Raw genomic sequence first — 19,559 nt, forward strand, 5'->3', positions numbered from 1 at the left:
ATCAGGTTGAGATGATTTAGTACCTCGCAGCCTTTATGATGCTGTGTTGACGCATCATGGGATTAATAACAGACAGCAAAGACATAGAAAAAATTTACAACCAATGTGATCAGAGCAGATAGAAGGCTACAAAATAAGGAAAGAAGAGCCCTTATTTTATATATGTTGCAATCACATAAGGGGTGTCGGGATGAAAGACAAATTCAGGAGCGTTTCATTGGTAACTTTGCCTGGAGCGTACCACCAGTCAGCTTTACAATGTCAATATCCCGAAATATATGTAAGAGATGAGTTGCTGAACTCATCTTGTTCTTTGCTTGTAGGCTCTTGCGCCTCGTAGCACAGCTCATATAGTATTCTCAGCTCCGGCACAAAACCGATTCACTACACTGGATACTGCCTATCCTCAATAAATTCAGCAAGCATGAATCCGGGAATGTCGGAATGAAATTGAGTCGAAAGCCATAATTGTGTGAAACGGTACTTTTTTCTTAAAATAAGAAATCTTTTCTTTCAAATGCCTCATAAAATTGTAAGCAAGTTTACGGCTCACTAACTTTTTTCAGTATTGCTTTTTTTTTTTCCCCCCCGAAAATCACCTCTTTACTTTCAAACCTTAAAAGCTGTAGAGAGAAGCACAGAGGGAACTAAAAGTGAAAAATGATGATATCTTGTCCATTTAAGGATCCTGTTACTTGCAGCCAGCTCTTGTATTACCATTGTCTGCTACGAGATTCCTACTACACATTCATTTATTTTATTTTGTTGTGAATATGTAAGCGGTCTTGCATGAATATTTTAATGGTGTTTGCTTAGGAACGACACGGCTAACCTCTTTATGGCTGGAGACGTTCACTCCATCGTAATAAGAATTCCAAATATTTTTCCTTGAAAATCCAAAACTATTACCGTACTTTGGTTAGTCTCAGTTATTTAATCCGTTTTTGCATCCGTTATTTTTAGCCAAAAGCAAGTGTGGAGACGAAAGGTAGATAAAATACAAGGAAAGGCCTGCACCTGCTCTGTGTTTGACCACTCCTGGTTTTGCTCCAAAGAACTGATGCATAAAACTGAAAAAAGGTTTTAACAAGTCCGTATTAAGGCAATTACTACATCTGACATCCCATCCATTCACAAAGTCAACTTTCACATATGCTTAAAGGCTGGCCTGGATGGAAGACCTGAAGTTCTGAGTCACCAGGAGAAGAAGGGTGGAAATCAAGACTAAGAAAGGGTTAAAGATGAAGAGGGTGGTGAAGGAGGGCACAGATGAAAGCTTAGCAGAGAGTGGGAGAAGGAGGGTGAAGATTAGCGCCTAAATGGGGAAGATAAAGGGCAGCAGAGATAAGAGGGGGAAGAGAAGGAGGGCAGAGACTAGAGCATAGATTGGGAAGGAAAGGGAAGGCGGAGATAAAAAGGGACAGGAAAAGGAGGGCAGAGATTAGAGTCTAAATGGAGAAGAAGAAGGATAGCACAGATATGAGAGGGCAGGAAAAGGAGGGCAGAGATTACAGCCTAAATGGGGAAGAAGGACAGCAGAGATATGAGAGGGCAGGAAACGGAGGGCAGAGATTAGAGCCTAGATAGCGAAGGAAAAGAAAGGAGGAGATAAGAAGGGGCAGTAGAAGAAGGGCAGAGATTAGAGCCTAGGTAGCAAAGGAAAAGATAGGAGGAGATAAGAAGGGACAGTAGTAGAAGAAGGGAGGAGTTGACAGTCCACAAGGGACTCAAAAAGAAGGATGAAGATGAGATCTGAAAATGGGACCTAAGGGGAAGAGCAGGTATGGGAGCTGAGCTTTGGCTAGAGATAGGAGGTGGAGATGAGAGCCAAGAAGGCCCAAGGGAAGCAAAGTGAAGAGAAGTGTGGACCGAATTAATTAGGTATGGAGAGATACTGCAACTGACGGCTTTGAACTGGGAAAGTTGCAAAATTGAGACTTAAAAACAGTTCTCAAACACTATATACAAGCAACGAGTAAAAAGGTTCTATAGTATAAAAGAGAGGTATTTGGGGACATTGATGTGACAGGTACCCTTTGATCCTATCTTTAAGGGAATATATTACCAATTTTCTTTGTGACTATTAAAATTTTTTACAGTAGATTTGTTTCTTCTATTTTCAGTCCATAATTTTATACGATAAGATCTTGTTAACAAGGCCAAAGGCAGCAATAGACTGTCTATATAATTACCTCATATAGGAATATTCAAGACCTATCCAAAGGTTGGGTCATTAATAGTTGATCAGTGCCGGACAACCATATTTAATTCAATAGGTGCCTACAGTGTTAAGACTACTGACTGATTAGCAGTGGGGCCAAATGTCACACTCCCACCGACAAACCATAATGACCTGCCCCATGGATAGGTCAGTGATAGTTTTGGGCCAGAAAACCTCTTTAAAGTGTTTCTGAAGAAGTCAACAGTAGGTTTCGGACAGATCCAATGGAAGACTGTATGGGCAGTGGGTTGGCACAACAGATGTTGAATATGCATATCTAAATCAAGTGAAGAGTTGCTGTAATTAATACATAAATTGCAGGACAACAATCAATAGACATCATTATTTCCATTTCTTAAATAACTGGTTCCCATTATGGAAGTTTTAGAAGAAAATCCATTGTTGCTTGAGTTTTATGAAGTCAGCTCCTATAAATAGCATTTTGCAGACACTGGACAGGCAGTGATAGGATGATGCAGCTCACAGTTAAAGGTACATTAACAGAATTAATGGTCTGGAAGTAAATGTGTAGACACAATGCTGTCTGCCAAGACAGAAACTGTCCAGAACTGATATTGCCTTTTGCCCAATAATGGAATATGTGAAAACTGAATTGTACTCTCTTCTGCTTTACTCAGGTCAAGATGTTCTCTTAATTGTATTCCTTGTCACAATTTAGCCAAGCCAAAGTTTCTCTAAAAAGGTTACAACAAACAACGAGCTCCTTTAAAGAAGTTTGGCATGTGTCATAATGGAAGCCGATGCTCTGCAATTCCAGAGGAACTCACGTCCATCTTAATGAGTGGTGGGAACCTTCCAAGGAATGGGGTCCTCACAACTTCTTTGATGTAACAACACAAGGTGGATAAGAAATTGGCAATTTTAATGTAAATTAATTGATGTGCACTGTGTCTACTGTCCTATCTCTGCTTTTCCTTGGTTCCCGTGTCTCTCATTGTTCTGCATGCCTCCTACTCCTACCAGCCAATGGTTCCTGGGTCCTCAATCCTGTAGACATGTCAGATTGTCCACAGTCCTACTGTTGCAAATTTGTTCTCACTCCTGATTATCCCCATCACACTTTAGAAGGTGCATAAATAGAGTATTATATGGAGGTAGGTATATATGGAGATAATTCCTGTGTTTTGATGATTTTCTTTGACTGCACCGTGGTTTTGTACTCTTCTCTGTTGACAAGCCATGGTCTGTTTCTTGGATGTCTATTTGAAGACTTTACGGTTGTTTGACTAGTCTCCACCTGACCCCCTGGTAATTTGCCTTTGCATACTTTGACCCCGGCTGTCACCTACTCTGAGACTATTCAGAAATGTAACAGCCTTGTGTCCTCATCGCAGTGCATTCCAGATCCGAAAGGATAAAAACCAACTGTAACACATAGATAACGACCCTTGGATTAGCCTAAATCCAAACCTGTTGGTCAGTACAATGGGCCCACAACCAGCTGCTTACTTTAGTCAAGCAGCTTCTGTTTCTTGGATTGTGCATCTTTTACTTTTTGAGACTATCTTCCTATTTGTACATTTCTAAAATCATTTCCAAATAGTGTCTTCTCCCGGGTCAATTAGTCAAAGGATATTTCGCCTTAGCACATCCAGTTCTTCATATCCGGTAAACATGTTTTCCATCAAACATTACAATTTAGCCAATACTAAAGAATTAGATCCTATCATTTTCTTTAATTTACTTAATACCTCATAAAGTAGAAATTCTGTAACATTGAATTTATTCACTACCCTATTACTCTTTCGAGTCTGAAATCAAATCTTGTTTCCTCATTAGTTGAGTTTCTGTATATCTTCGACACTCTGGAACACGCTGACATGAGAAATAAGTAAAAACATCAACTTCATGTGGAAGTTGGAATTACAGATGGGTGTACGTGCGACTTGTTTCCTGAAGATTTTCTCCAGCTATTTCCTCGTGGCTCCTTGATTGACGTATACATCCATTACCACATAGCAATTGCTAGTATCCTTCACAGCTAGTCTAGGACAGACGACTCAAAAATAGACTTTCCACTACTTAATAAACTACGTGTGGAGGAAGGAAAATCATCTTAGGTGTTTATTAAACCTTCTTCACAGATTTCAAGAGACAACTTCAGAAAATTCAAGCTATAAGTTAGAAAACTGTAATATAAAAAGTTTCTGGTATCCAAGAGTATGCCCTAAATGTAAGATCAGGTGAGTTCCCCCTACTAGGACCTATCGAGAGAAGTGACGTCCTACCAATATACAAATGGAGAATGTATGGAAATATGGATACTTATGTACAAAACTCCTTCTTACAATTCTATGGAAGATATGGGATAAGGCAAGTAGTCGCGGGAACGTGCCACCATTTTCTGTGGAGGAAAATTTTTTGAAAAAGGAACTTTTACGAAGGTTTTACTTTGTATTTGAAGGTGAGCCATTTAGCCAAGGGGTAGATAACTTTTGAGGTTCTTGTTTCTGTGCTCGTCAGATCGTTTTGTGGGCCATGGGGGGATGTATCATGCACCAGCATATAATGCAAACCCTGACCCCAGCACTTGCGGGATCATTGTGCACCTGGCTCAGTAAGCCAAGGCCGAACTGGCATTGAACTGGACTATAGTCTGCAATCTGCACTTGTGGGATCATTGTGCACCTGGCTCAGGAAGCCAAGGCCGAACTGGCGTAGAATTGGACTATAACCTGCAATCTGCGTCCGGCACTGCTGAACCAACGCCTTGCCCAACCAATGAAGAGGGCAGATTTGTTGGAATTTGCAAATGTGCACCAGGAATTGCACCTATATCCCCCCTCTATTAAATAGGATGGGCATAAATTGGAGCAGATTTATCAAAAGTCAATATTCTGCACATTAGCATGAATTTTTCTGCACTGATTTTCCCCACAAAGCCATGCTCTCTTCTGGAGGTAAAACTCTTAATAAATCTGGCACAAGGCATTTAAAAAATATTTTTGCTGCAAATTCCAACAGAATTCTGACATTAACAGATTGATAAATAAAAGTGATCAGGGACACAGTGGCAAGCAGACCGATCCTGGTGTGTTTTTAAACATGCATTTTTGCATCTTTACCCTGCGTTTGGCTGGTTTGAACCTGTTATTCTTCATTTCTAGAGGTGTAAGCAGCTGTGGTAACATTGTCACAGCTGCTTACACTTCTAGAATTGAATAAAAATGGATTCAAACCAGCTAAATGCAGAGTAAACATGCAAAAATGCATGCGTTTTCATGCATCAAGAATGGGCCGAGAACGCACCATGTGACTGCACCCTTAGGATGACCATTATAAATGTGATTTTATAACAAAGGACAATGAAGCAGATGTCAAAAGTTTGAGGGTGCATCCACACGTTGCATTTGTAACCGTTTTGAGTTGGTTTTAGTTGCAGTTTTGTTAATTTTACAGGTGAAAGACATGAACTGCACAGGTGAATATCGTTTTGAAGAGGAAACCTGTTCTACAAATAGGATTCACCTGTTCATGTCTTTCACTTGTTAAAATAACAAACTGCACCTAAAACCACATCAAAACTGATTGCGATACAGATTTTAGTGCAGTGTGTGGATGCACCCAGTAGGATTGTGCAATTGGCATGATGTCTGTAGGAATGCACAAAGCTGTTGCCCATGAATTTCCATGTCCATTTCTCTAACATAAGGCCTCTCCAAAGGCGTTTCAGAAATTTTGGCGGTACATTCATCCAGTCTCACAACTGCAGATCACGTATAACTCCACCAGTCCAGAGCCTCCACATCCAAGATCTTCACCCTCAGGCTGTATTTGCACAAGTGTAAGGGGGGCGTATATACGGCCGCAAGCTTACAGCTGTACATACATCCCCCATAGACAGCAATGGCAGCACAGAGCGATTGCGGTCCCACATGTGGACAACCGTACGGAGTGCATCTTTTTGGAGAGGCGAGGGGTCAACCCTCCTCCTCTCCGATACAGCAGACTTCCGCCTGGCCATAGCAAATTTTTGCGCAAATATAAGGCTGCCCCTGACCAGGCGTACAAATTAGCTTAGAGATGATTGCGACTTTTGGAGACTTTTGGTTTAAAAAGTCACAAATTTACTAATGACTTATGACACTTGTGCCACATATAGTGCTTTTGTGGGTATCTGATTGTCCGCATGTGAGATGGAGGTGTGGGAAGGACCTCCTTATCCTATTCTGAATCCGCTCCTGTGACATTGGGTCTGCTCTATTCTTTTGTATGATTGTTTGCGAGAGTCACATAAAACGTTGCAAAATACCCTACAAAGTCAAAGAACATAGACCAGGGTGGGGACAAGCGTCATTTTGCGTCAAGACTTGTGCCTGAACTGAAAGTCACAAATCAGTTGTACTGTGAAAACCAGTCTCTTCAAATAACGAATCTGTTTCAAGCAGGGTCTATGTCAAAGTGACTTTGCACTGTCCTATGTTCATTTGGCGCAATGGAAAGTCGCAAAACATTATTTGTAGCACAACTGCGCCAAAACATCGCCAAACATAGACAAAATTGCTCATTGATAAATTTTGCTCACTGTTTTAATTGGAATTGCAACGGACAGGAGCTTGGCCTGATCGCATATATTTTTCCATTGTAAGCATGCAATCGGTAAGGAGCACCAAGGGGCACATCTTCTACCCCCTCTATGCATTGCTAGCCCACACCAGCGCTATTCTACGTCTGGTAAGACCTGGCACTGAAGAGCTACGGTAGCGCAATTCTGGTGGCCATTTGGGTTTATCAGGAGACCGAAGCCGCCTGATAGATCCGGCATGCACCGGGCGGCGGGAGGGTGGGAGGGAACCAAATTTTGGATTGTCATCAGAACCAGGATTAACAATAAAGCTTAATTATAGACACCTTTGTTATAGCTGGGGCTAAAGTACAGTAAATTACCAACATCCAGGGGTCCGTTTGTAACTAGGGGTCGTCTTTAAGTCGGGTGTTCTTAAGTAGGGGACTGCCTATAAACATTCACCGGCCACTTTATTTGGTACACCATGCTAGTAACGGGTTGGACCCCCTTTTGCCTTCAGAACTGCCTCAATTCTTCGTGGCATAGATTCAACAAGGTGCTGGAAGCATTCCTCAGAGATTTTGGTCCATATTGACATGATGGCATCACACAGTTGCCGCAGATTTGTCGGCTGCACATCCATGATGTGAATCTCCCGTTCCACCACATCCCAAAGATGCTCTATTGGATTGAGATCTGGTGACTGTGGAGGCCATTTGAGTACAGTGACCTCATTGTCATGTTCAAGAAACCAGTCTGAGATGATTCCAGCTTTATGACATGGCGCATTATCCTGCTGAAAGTAGCCATCAGATGTTACAGGGTACATTGTGCTCATAAAGGGATGGACATGGTCAGCAACAATACTCAGGTAGGCTGTGGCGTTGAGCAACGATGCTCAACTGGTACCAAGGGGCCCAAAGAGTGCCAAGAAAATATTCCCCACACCATGACACCACCACCACCAGCCTGAACCGTTGATACAAGGCAGGATGGATCCATGCTTTCATGTTGTTGACGCCAAATTCTGACCCTACCATCCGAATGTCGCAGCAGAAATCGAGACTCATCAGACCAGGCAACGTTTTTCCAATCTTCTACTGTCCAATTTCGATGAGCTTGTGCAAATTGTAGCCTCAGTTTCCTGTTCTTAGCTGAAAGGAGTGGCACCCAGTGTGGTCTTCTGCTGCTGTAGCCCATCTGCCTCAAAGTTCGACGTACTGTGCATTCAGAGATGCTCTTCTGCCTACCTTGGTTGTAACGGGTAGCGATTTGAGTCACTGTTGCCTTTCTATCAGTCTGCCCATTCTCCTCTGACCTCTGGCATCAACAAGGCATTTCCGCCCACAGAACTGCCGCTCACTGGATGTTTTTTCTTTTTCCGACCATTCTCTGTAAACCCTAGAGATGGTTGTGCATGAAAATCCCAGTAGATCAGCAGTTTCTGAAATACTCAGACCAGCCCTTCTGGCACCAACAACCATGCCACGTTCAAAGGAACTCAAATCACCTTCCCCATACTGATGCTTGGTTTGAACTGCAGGAGATTGTCTTGACCATGTCTACATGCCTAAATGCACTGAGTTGCCGCCATGTGATTGGCTGATTAGAAATTAAGTGTTAACGAGCAGTTGGACAGGTGTACCTAATAAAGTGGCCGGTGAGTGTATGTAAAAAGTCTTAGATCTTTGAGTTCTGCTCATGAAAAATTGGAATAAAAACAAAAGTGTTTTGCTTTTTTGTGGGTTAAGAATAATGGTGAATTTTTGTAACTTATGCAAATGCACATCTGAGAAGGATGTTAATGATTATAGTTCTGGAAACTACACAATACTAGTTCTGTACAGTCGTAGAATGAATATTACTACGTCCTTTGCACCTTACAACACAATAAACAATAGAATACAATGTAAGCAATAAAAAAATGAATGCAGTTTGTACTGTACGGGATGTGAATAACACAGTGTACGGCTGTAACCGGCACAGTAGTCGTGAAAACAAAGAGAACATGCGTGTTCCTGAATATAACAATTATATGTATCAATATAATTACATTTATACAGTATATTATATAAATATTTAAAACAATAGCGCAAAAATATGTGTTAATATAGAAAATGTTCCTTTATATTTCTAGAATTGCAATTTGCCCTTAATACGGCAATGACTTCCTTCGATACATATAGCTACACAATGGGTTAGAGCCGTGCTATAGCCTCATATTCCACTGGATCTATAAGAAGGCTGCAGCCTCCGGATAAATCCTGTGGTTATTGCGTCTTAGCCTGCACACACTAAGCCGCCAGCCGCGCCAACCTTCATGCGTACGCCAGGAACTGCGCCTATTTCAGCGCCTTTATGCCTGATTTCTGGCGCACAAGCTCTGATAAACCCCCCCATGTTACTGTAGCTTTAGATATTTTGATAACGATAGGTATATAGATGGATAATGTACAACTATGATCAACTATTTAACATAAGCAAAGGACAGTAGTAATAGTAGTAGTAATACATAACCATAGTGTAACTTTTGATACTTGGCCCTTGCAATGTGAACAATAGCTTTTTTGAATATTATAATACTATGGGTCAGATGTATCTTTTTTTGGGCATTTTGTTGCAGGGTTTTTGCACGATTTTGGCGACTTTCTCATGCGTTCTATGAAGTTCATGAAGGCACTGGTTTTCCTCCTTTGTGCTTAGTCCATCTTTGAACTGCGCCTGGTAGTGGATGTTGGCACATTATATATTATTGATTTGCTCCTAACCCCCCCCCCCCACCCAAAAAAAATGCAAATATACTCCAGTCCCCACCAGGCATGGGCAACTGTGTTATAGTTTGCACCAAAAACTGCAAATTTCAGAAATTCTTAAAAATGTGCACAAAAAAAGAGTGTGATTTATCTAAAGGATAACTCAAGGATAAATCAAAGAGCAGAATAGCTTGACCCAAAATAATAAGCAGGCACAAATAGCGTGACTTAAGATACCTCTGCCCCTATGTACAGGCAGTCCCCGGGTTACGTACAAGATAGGATCTGGAGGTTTGTTCTTAAGTTGAATTTGTATGTAAATCGAAACTGTATATTTTATAATTGTAGATCCAGACAAAAAAAAAAAAATGTCCCCAGTGACAATTGGAGTTTAAACATTTTTTTGCTGTAATTGGACCAAGGATTATCAATAAAGCTTCATTACAGACACCTTACAGCTGATCATTGCAGTCTGGGACTATAGTAACATCCAGAGAGCTTCACCAGAGGTCAGAGGGGTCTGTCTGTAACTATGGGTTGTCTGTAAGTCGGGTGTCCTTAAGTAGGGGACTGCCTGTATTTAGATGGATAAAATACAACTATGACCTGTTTTACATATACAATAGATAGTAGTAATAGTAGTAGTAATAATAATAATAGCAGTAATAAAAAATAATCTAAACTGATCATAACTTCTGACACTTGATCCCTACTGTGTGCAGCTTTAAGTAATATGATAGTAAAAAGGATCTCAAGGGATAAGATACAACTATGAATTGTTTTACATATACAATAGATAGTAATAGTGGTAATAAATGAAATAATAATTACGGCCATAAAAAGATACACTGACAATAATCACCACTTATGCTATTTGAGCCCTATTGACAACAGCGGAGCCATAGGCGAAGCAGGAACATGACGGTGGTAAGGGGGGGACCTATAACGACTGAATTTAGATGATAGTATTGATGTAAGATGATGGTCCTTGTTAAAAGTACAGAGTGGGTGGGATAGTGTAGTGATGTAAGAGGGGAGGGGCTTAGGGGTAGATGTTACTCCCTGTCCTGTATCTCTCTTTCTCTTTCTCTCTCTAGAAGCACAGAAAGAAACATGTCCCTCCCACCCGCCCTTTACTATCATTAATTTACAACTGGTTATTTACCAATTACATGTATAATTCTATGAAAATGATTGTCCGTTTGTTTTTTGAACTTTGACACTGTTTATCTTGTACCATGTAAATTTCTTAATTGACTGTTGATGAGATGAAGTTGGCGTTATCCTCCTAAGCCCAGGGGAAGGGTGGTCCTTCAGCCATGGTTCCCTAGAGGTTTCCTCCAAAGGGGGTTTTTCCTCTCCTGAGCGCTGTGGGATGACTCTTTGTGAGTCGGAGGTTGCACATATTTAAAGTTTCTGCCTGGAGATTAAAAATTCTCAATGTTATGCTCCTGGCTTTAAAATGGAAGAAGAAAGAAATATCTAAATAAAAATGTAGATATAAAATTAAAAACAAATAAATAAAAGAATATGTATTAAAAAAAAAAAAAAAAATAGAATGGGAGTCAAAGTATGGCATTTTGTTATCTGTCGCAGCTTTGATTTTGCGGTGGAGGAGTCAGGTGGAAGGTGCAGGCAAGTTATTGGTGGACTAATTTAACTTATAGAGGATGTAAAAGCTCATGGTGGTCAACAGCCTGAGCTTTGGAAGTGGCCAGCCTCAAGGCTCTGGTAATGGTAAAAGCAGCCAGGGGCGGGCACGGTGTTGAAGCACACAATGGATAATCTTCACCAGGGTCATTGGTGCCCTTAAAGTGTACTGGCTCTGCTAGAATGGCAAGCCAGAGCGTGCCGCCCCCCTTTGTTGATGTCTGGCCGGGGGCTGTATGTCAGGCAACTTTAGATTGGGGTATTGGGGAATCCCACCCCTAGCATGTCACCTGACTCCTCCTCTGATTGTTTTATTCCTGTGATTCAAATAAAGCTGTGGCCATTTCACCCATTACGTTATGTGGTTGTGTATTTTTTCCATACACCGTGTTCCATACACTGTTTTAAAATAAAGTGGGGGTCCATCCCATATCCACACGTCATGTGTACAGGCAGTATGACAGTATGGATCAAGAGGGGTAAAATACAACTATGACCTGTTTTACCTATATAATAGATAGTGGTAGTGATAATAATAACAATCGTAAAAAAAGATTTACTGAAGTCTTAAATATAACATATAAGTTATGATACATGATCTCTTCTGTGTGTAGCTTTAGGTTATATGATATTAGATTGGATCTAGGGAAATATTATACAACTATGACCTGATTTATTACACATATAAAGCAATAATCTATAATAATATACATGATAGTACTAGTATAATAATAGTAACCATTGTAATAGCAGTCTTTGTAGTCTTCTATGAACGTATCACAGCCTGATATTTACTATATGTATAGTGCTGCGTGTCTAGATGGATACAGTAATCTGTTTTACATAATTCAAATTATTCTAATAAAATACATAAATATATATTAGTAATAATAATAATAACGATAATAATAATAAGCATTGCAATAATATTCACCGTAGTCTCTAATACTCTGTACATGAAGCTCACTGACATTTGGGATGATGAGAGAAGTTTGATTCTTATGAATGATACCCCCTTAAGTAAGCAGTCGGACTTGTTGAGGTGAGTATGAATCACTTACATACATAACATGTAGCCCCTACATACCATAGATACCATAACTACATATTATCTATATACATTATATATAGGGGATATATATATATACAGTATATATATATATATATATATATATATATATATATAGAGGTATACATATTACTCACACTATCATTACCATTCTGATTATATACATACTGAGGCTCATTTACTAAGGGTCTGAATGCCGCACTTTCGTCGGGTTTCCTGAATATTTCTGAATAGCCCCAGGATTTTGGTGAACGCGATCGGATTTTGGCGCATTAGCGCAGGCTTTCGAGCGGCAGAAATCGGGGGGAGGGCCGTCGGACAATGCGACAGATTCGGACAAACCGTGGAATTTAAAAAAGGAATTGGGTTGCAAGATCAAGCACTCACATGCACCGGGAAGAAGAAGGTGAACTCCGGCGGACCTCAGCGCAGCAGCGACAGACGCAGGAACTCAGACGCACAAGCTTAGTGAATCGCCCAGGATCCGAATCCTCGTGAGACAACGCACCACGGGATTGCGACGGGACCGGATAAGTATATCTGCCCCATGTATACTACAACGTGAAGCTATGATGTACAGGCAGTCCCTGGGTTACGTACAAGATTGGTTCCATAGGTTTGTTCTTAAGTTGAATTGTAATATCCAGATTGTAGACAAAAAAATTTTCTGCCCCATTAAAAATTGAAGTTTCCAAATTTTTTGCTTTAATGGGACCAGGGATTATCAATAAAGCTTCATTACAGACACCTTACAGCTGATCATTGCAGCCTGGGACTATAGTAACATCCAGAGAGCTTCAGCAGATGTCAGAGGGGTCCGTCTGTAACTATGGGTCGTCTGTAAGTCGGGTGTCCTTAAGTAAGGGACCGCCTGTAATATAAACTGTATCTTTAGATCTCAATGCTATCATTGCCAACCTGATATTGTACTATGCTCTCTCTCTCAGTCTGATGGTACATACTATACTTTATAACTATACTACGACTGTACATTGGGCCAGATGTATTACAGATGTGGCGCACTAGTTCGGTTTTTGTGCCAAAGTTGCACCTAAATCAAAAAGTTGCTATGATGAATCATTAGTAAGCGCAGCAAAACATCTGGTTTGATAAAATAAGTGAAGAAAACATGATTATCTATGGTATTTAGTCGCAAAACTGGTGCAAAATCACTGTGACAGACTGAAAAGTCGGTAAAACGTCTATCAGAAGTGCCTGAGGTAAAACTGTTCTAGTTGCCATTGGAGACCAATGGGAGCTCAGCTTTAAGTTTAAAAACAGCTGTGGTAAAATGAAAACTGAGCTCTGATTGGTTGCCATGGGTAACTAGAACAGCTCTGCTCTAAGACATTTCTGATAAATCTCCCCCATTGGGGAACATTTACTTACCCGGTCCAGTCGCGATCCCGCGGCACGTTGTCCGACGAGGATTCGGGTCTGCCGGGATTCACTAAGGTCGTGTGCCCGATATCCAGCATGTGTCGCCGCTTTGCCGAGCGCCGCCGGAGTTCACCTTCTTCTTCCCGATGCATGTAAGGACTGATCTTGCGACACAATTATTTTTTTAAATTCCGCGGTTTGTCCGAATCCGTTGGGTTGTCCAACGGCCACGCCCCCCGGCGAAAATCGGAAATATTCGTGAAAACCCGACGTAATTGCGGCCGCAGGACCTTTAGTAAATGTGCCCCATTGTGTCTATAGTTTACAACACTGTCATTACCATTATGATGATAAATTCTATATGTAGTAATATAATAGTAATGGAAGTTGTATCGATAGATTACAACACTATCATTATCATCCGTATGTTAAATACTATACTGTGGGCAGCTATGTAGTAACGTGAACTGTATCTATAGATTACAACACTATCGTTCTCATTCTCATGATATATTCTGTTCTCTATATATACTACACGGTGCAACTAAGTAGGAATATGAGTTGTATCTTTACATCCCTCTGCAGTCACTACCATCCAGATAAATACTATAATGTATACAGCAGTGTGCGGCTATATATCCATATATCACTATCGTGAGCAGTCTGATGATATATTCTATACTCTATATATACAACACTGTGTAACACAGTAGTAATATAAGTTGTATCTTTAGATTACAGTGCAGTTATTACCATCCAGATGAAAAATACTATATAAACACTACAGTGTGCAGCAAAGTAGTAATATAGCTTACAACACTATTATTCTCATTCTAATTATAAGCACTATAATCTATCTACCTCTCTCTATATACTACAGTGTGCAACTAAGTAGGAATATAAATTGTATGTTAAGATTACAGTGCTGTCCTTACCATCCAGATGATAAAACTTTGTGCAGCTAAGTAGTAATATAGCTTATAACACTATTCTTATTATTATCATTATAATACTATAATTTATTTATCCCTCTATATACTACAGTGTGCAGCTAAGTAGTAATAAAGCTTATAACGCCATCATTCTAATTACAAATTCTCTAATCTATATATCCATCTATTCATATATTCTAGAGTGTGCAGCCAAGTAGTAACATAACTTATAATGCTATTATTATCATTATAAGTACTATAATCTATGTATCTCTAACTATATATACTACAGTGTGCAACTAAGTAGTAATAAAACTTATAAACAACATCATTCTAATTATAAATACCCTAATCTATCTATCTATCTATCTATCTATCTATCTATCTATCTATCTATCTATCTATCTCATATCTATCTATCTATCTATCTATCTATCTATCTATCTATCTATCTCTTATCTATCATCTATCTATCTATCTCATATTTATCTATCTATCTATCTATCTATGTATCTATCTATCTATCTATCTATCTATCTATCTATCTATCTATCTATCTATCTATGTATCTATCTATCTATCTCTAGAGTGTGCAGCCAAGTAGTAATATAGCTTATAACACTATTATTATCATTCTATTACTATTATGTATTTATCTCTCTCTATATACTACAGTGTGCAGCTAAGTAGTAATAAAACTTATATCACCATAATTCTAATTATAAATACTCTAATCTATCTATCTATCTATCTATCTATCTATCATCTATCTATCTATCTATCTATCTATCTATCTATCATCTATCTATCTATCTATCTATCTATCTATCTATCTATCTATCTATCTATGTATCTATCTATCTCATATCTATCTATCTCTCATATCTATCTATCTATCTATCTATCTATCTATCTATCTATCTCATATCTATCTATCTATCTATCTATCTATCTATCATCTATCTATCTATCTATCTATCTATCTCATATCTATCTCTCTATCTATCTCCTATCTATCTATCTATCTATCTATCTATCTCATATCTATCTCTCTATCTATCTCCTATCTATCTATCTATCTATCTATCTATCTATCTATCTATCTATCTATCTATCTATCTCATATCTATCTATCTATCTATCTATACATTATAGTAGTAATATAGCTTATAACACTATTATTATCATTCTAATACTATAATGTATGTATCTCCGTATATACTACAGTGTGCAGCTAAGTAGTAATAAAACTTATAGCACCATCATTCTAATTATAAATACTCTAATCTATGTATCTCTCCATATATTCTACAGTGTGCAGCTAAGTAGTAAATATAAGTTGCCTCTATGTCTCGTAGCTATTTTACTATAACATTTACTATAACATTTGAGTTTATCCATTCACTCTCATAACACAGAAAGAAAACTTTTCCAGGCATTGCCAGGAGACTTTACTCATTGCCCAGACTTCTACCCATCAGCCGGAGATGTGGTGACCCTTTACAATAGCATTACACTGTGAGTAGACAATACAGAGGGTACTTACAGTTCTAAGGCGGGTGGTCTGGACACTGCAGCCTGAGCCGGACACGAGAGGCTCACCCTAGTGCAGTCACACAGCTTGCAGGCATCAGTCAATACTGAAGAGACTGGCTCCAGGTAAGTCAAAGCCAGCATGAGGTAATACAAGTGCAGGGTCTCCATGGTGAGATTGTCCTCTGGAGATTAGTAGTAATATTATTTTAATTCCATTTTGCCTTTTGTCATGTCCTTAACTTTTTGAGTTTGAAGTGAATTACAGCCGGGAGATGGAACACTTTGTATTCCATGCAGGCAACGTGTTCCTATTTTTAGTCAGCATTTACACTGACTAACCGTGAGTCGTTGTCAGGGCTCCTCCTGTCTTTAACTTTGGAGAATTCTAATTTCACTCCCAAATCAAACAATAAGTGCACCCGCTATCACCCACGACTACTATCCCTCGTAATTCCGATCTGGGGAAGTGCACGCGAGGACACACATCATTTATTACTGCTATAGGGTGTTTGTTTTCCTATTGAGGTCTAGTTGGTCAGAGGAGAAGAGTTTCTTCCAAGAAAGGAGAAGACAACTGACTGTGTAAATTTAACTGTGTAACTCTTGGTATATATTAGCTGGACTATCCCATATCTACCTGGTCCATATGTGTCTATAGAATCAGGGCTACAAAGCAAATTTATCATGTGACTACACAGACTGCGTGATGGTCCTCAGATTTAGCCTTCAGTTCTGTTTATTTGGACTTGTGTTTGTTCACGCCTAGGTCTTGCGTGTACTTAAGGCATCAGTCCTTACTATAGATTACAATGAAATGTTCTAAAACACGGAGTATATGGGCGTTTTGAGCGAGCGGCTGCACAGGGCCCTTAGCCACCAAAACTTTTCACCAAGTTTGATACTAACATAATAACGTATATACTTGAGTATAAGCCGACCCAAGTATAAGCCTATTGCCAGAAAGGTGAGGTTTGATATTTTTTTTACTCGAGTATAAGCCGAGTTTGAGTTTTCAGCACAATTTTTTTGTGCTTAAAAACTAGGCTTATACTTGAGTATATACGGAGTATATAAGGAAAAGTGTCTTACACTCTACATTCCTCTGAATTGCTACTTCTGCATACAGGCACACAGTACATTACTACTGCTCTTACCCTGCCTACATGGACACTGAACTTGACTACTACTATTATTAACCTGCATATGTCACATAACACAGTACTACGGTTCCTTTCCTATATACTATAGTCAAAGGTGCACATTTACTTACCCGGTCCCTGCGAGATCCCAGGGGTGCATTGTCCGACGAGGATGAAGTCTGCCACGATTCACTTACATCTTGCGCCCGATATCCTTCATGTGTCGCTTCCCCGCTCAGGTCCGCCGGAGTTCACCTTCTTCCTCCCGGTGTATGTGAGCGCATTGTCTTGTGACACAATTTAAAATGTTAAATCCCACACTTAGTCCGAATCAGTCCGATCGTCCGATGGCCCGTTCCCGATTTGTGTTGCATGAAAGCCGGCGCCGATGCGCCAAAATACGGTCGCATGCGCCAAAAACCCTTCTAAATGCGGCTCACATCGGAAATCGCCGAATATGCCGACGATAGTGCGATCCGCGGATCCTTAGTAAATGACGCTCAATATGTTCATGCTGCAGTGATATATCATGAAAAGTATAATCATGCAATGATGATTTCCTCATCTCATCTCAAACAATTAATTGAACCAAAAAAGCTAAGATGCCCTAAGTATACCGCCACAAAAATGGCAATGTCTCAAAAATTATTTGTGTGGCCTTGGGCTACAGCTTGACAATGAAGTCTCATGTTCTTTACAAAGCATGGCATGGTTTCTCTTGAAGGGCTTCCCTCCGGTCATTGAGGTTCCCAGATACAAGACTCTTTACAAGTCAACTAATTGTCCATTGAGGAAAGGCATGATTTCTCTCAAAGGCTTTCCCTCCAGTTATTGAGGTTCTCAGGTAGAGGGTTATGAGCTTCTAGGAGGTGACTTAGCTAATCCCAAAGGTTTCAATGGGATTCAGGTCTGCAGAAAGGGCAGGACACTCAGGTTGAGGCTCCCCAGTCTACATCAGCTGTTCCCTATTGATATGCTGATTGATGAGATGAAGCATTGTAGTCTGTGAAGAATGGTGGGCAGCGTTCGGGCTGGGAGATCCCGGCAGCCCACGTTGCGAGTGTGATGCAAGGTAATCGCATCCTACTCGCAAGTGGGGAACGGGCCTAAGTTAGCTGAGATGGACAGAATTTTCCTCTACTTTCATTTCTTCCTTTCTGGTCTTCATTGTCTGGATGTCAAGGAACCGATGTAGTCACATTCTGGATCTGGAACATCTCATAAATAGTTTGCCTGCCATTTCACATGTGCTTGCTATAAGTCTTATTTGGAGCTAGCTAGCGTTCATCTTGACTTCTGTATTTTGGATCCCTTGACGATTTGACTTTTTTCTGACCATCCATCCATTTTGCTTATTGATTCAGTACAGCATTTTCCCCTTGGTACCTTCCCATATTTGTCAATTACTCATCTATGTTTGTACTGTCCAGTCTTTGGGGCACATTTACTAAGGGTCCGCCGAGTTTCCCGACTATTTCTGATTTGCGCCGCGTTTAACAGGGGATTTTGGCGCATACAATTGGATTTTGCAGAAATCGCGATGATTTTCATGCGACACGAATCGGGGGATTGGCCGTTGGACAACACGACTGATTCGGACTAACCGCAGGATTTAAAATTCAAATTGTGTCGCAAGACATGCACTCACATACAGTAGGAAGAAGAAGATGAACTCCGACGGACCTCAGCGGTGAAGCGACACATGCAGGATATCGGGAGCACGATCTTGGTGAATCGTGCCGAACTTCATCCTCATGGGACAGTCTGGATTGGTGATTGCGACAGGACCGGGTAAGTAAATGTGCCCCATTGTCTCTGTGTTTGCACTTTGGCACAGGAAGGGAATGTCGACCAGTTGTCACCTACCGCTTAGAGTAGGCTGGGCACCAGGCAAAGGTTAAGCTTAAGGTATTATTGGCCTCCTTTGTCCTTCCAGTTCATCCAAGCAGTTCCTCTTTACATCTACATCTAAGAATTGTAAGTGCAATGACAACCTCTCACAGAAAATACACAATAAAATTTGATTACTGCCCAGGGAGGGGGAATCACTTTGTTTTGAAAAGCTCAGCATCTGGTGACACCAATTTCGCACATGTCATGTCCATAGAAAAGATAAAGAAGAACACATCTGTGACGGTTATAGCCGGTTTCAGATATAGAGATCTGATGAGCATCTTTTTAATGCAACCACTTGGGAATAAATTCTTGTTTCAAAAGAAAAGTCAGCTGCAGATGTGTATAAGATATAGAGCAGATAGGGATTTAGTCATTTTATGGGTCTTTCCCATCAATATGCATGTCGTATAATATCTTTCTTCTGAGTGGTCATGCTGTTTCTGGTATGATAGTTT

At 40.1% G+C, this 19,559-nt stretch overlaps 1 protein-coding gene across 2 annotated transcripts in view; it reads right to left on the minus strand.

The window, feature by feature from the left end:
* LHCGR (luteinizing hormone/choriogonadotropin receptor) overlaps positions 1-16,582 on the minus strand; it is a 115,336-nt gene extending 98,754 nt beyond the window's left edge. The window contains exon 1 of one of the 2 annotated variants that reach the window (XM_072140330.1): positions 16,080-16,582. In XM_072140330.1, coding sequence (XP_071996431.1) covers positions 16,080-16,237 — 158 coding nt within the window. In that variant the 5' untranslated portion in view covers positions 16,238-16,582. The remainder of the gene's footprint in view (positions 1-16,079) is intronic. The other variant, XM_072140329.1, reaches the window with a different exon arrangement.
* Between the last annotated feature and the right edge of the window lie 2,977 nt (positions 16,583-19,559).

The sequence above is a fragment of the Engystomops pustulosus genome, chromosome 3 (assembly GCF_040894005.1).
Source record: "Engystomops pustulosus chromosome 3, aEngPut4.maternal, whole genome shotgun sequence".
NCBI lineage: Eukaryota > Metazoa > Chordata > Amphibia > Anura > Leptodactylidae > Engystomops > Engystomops pustulosus.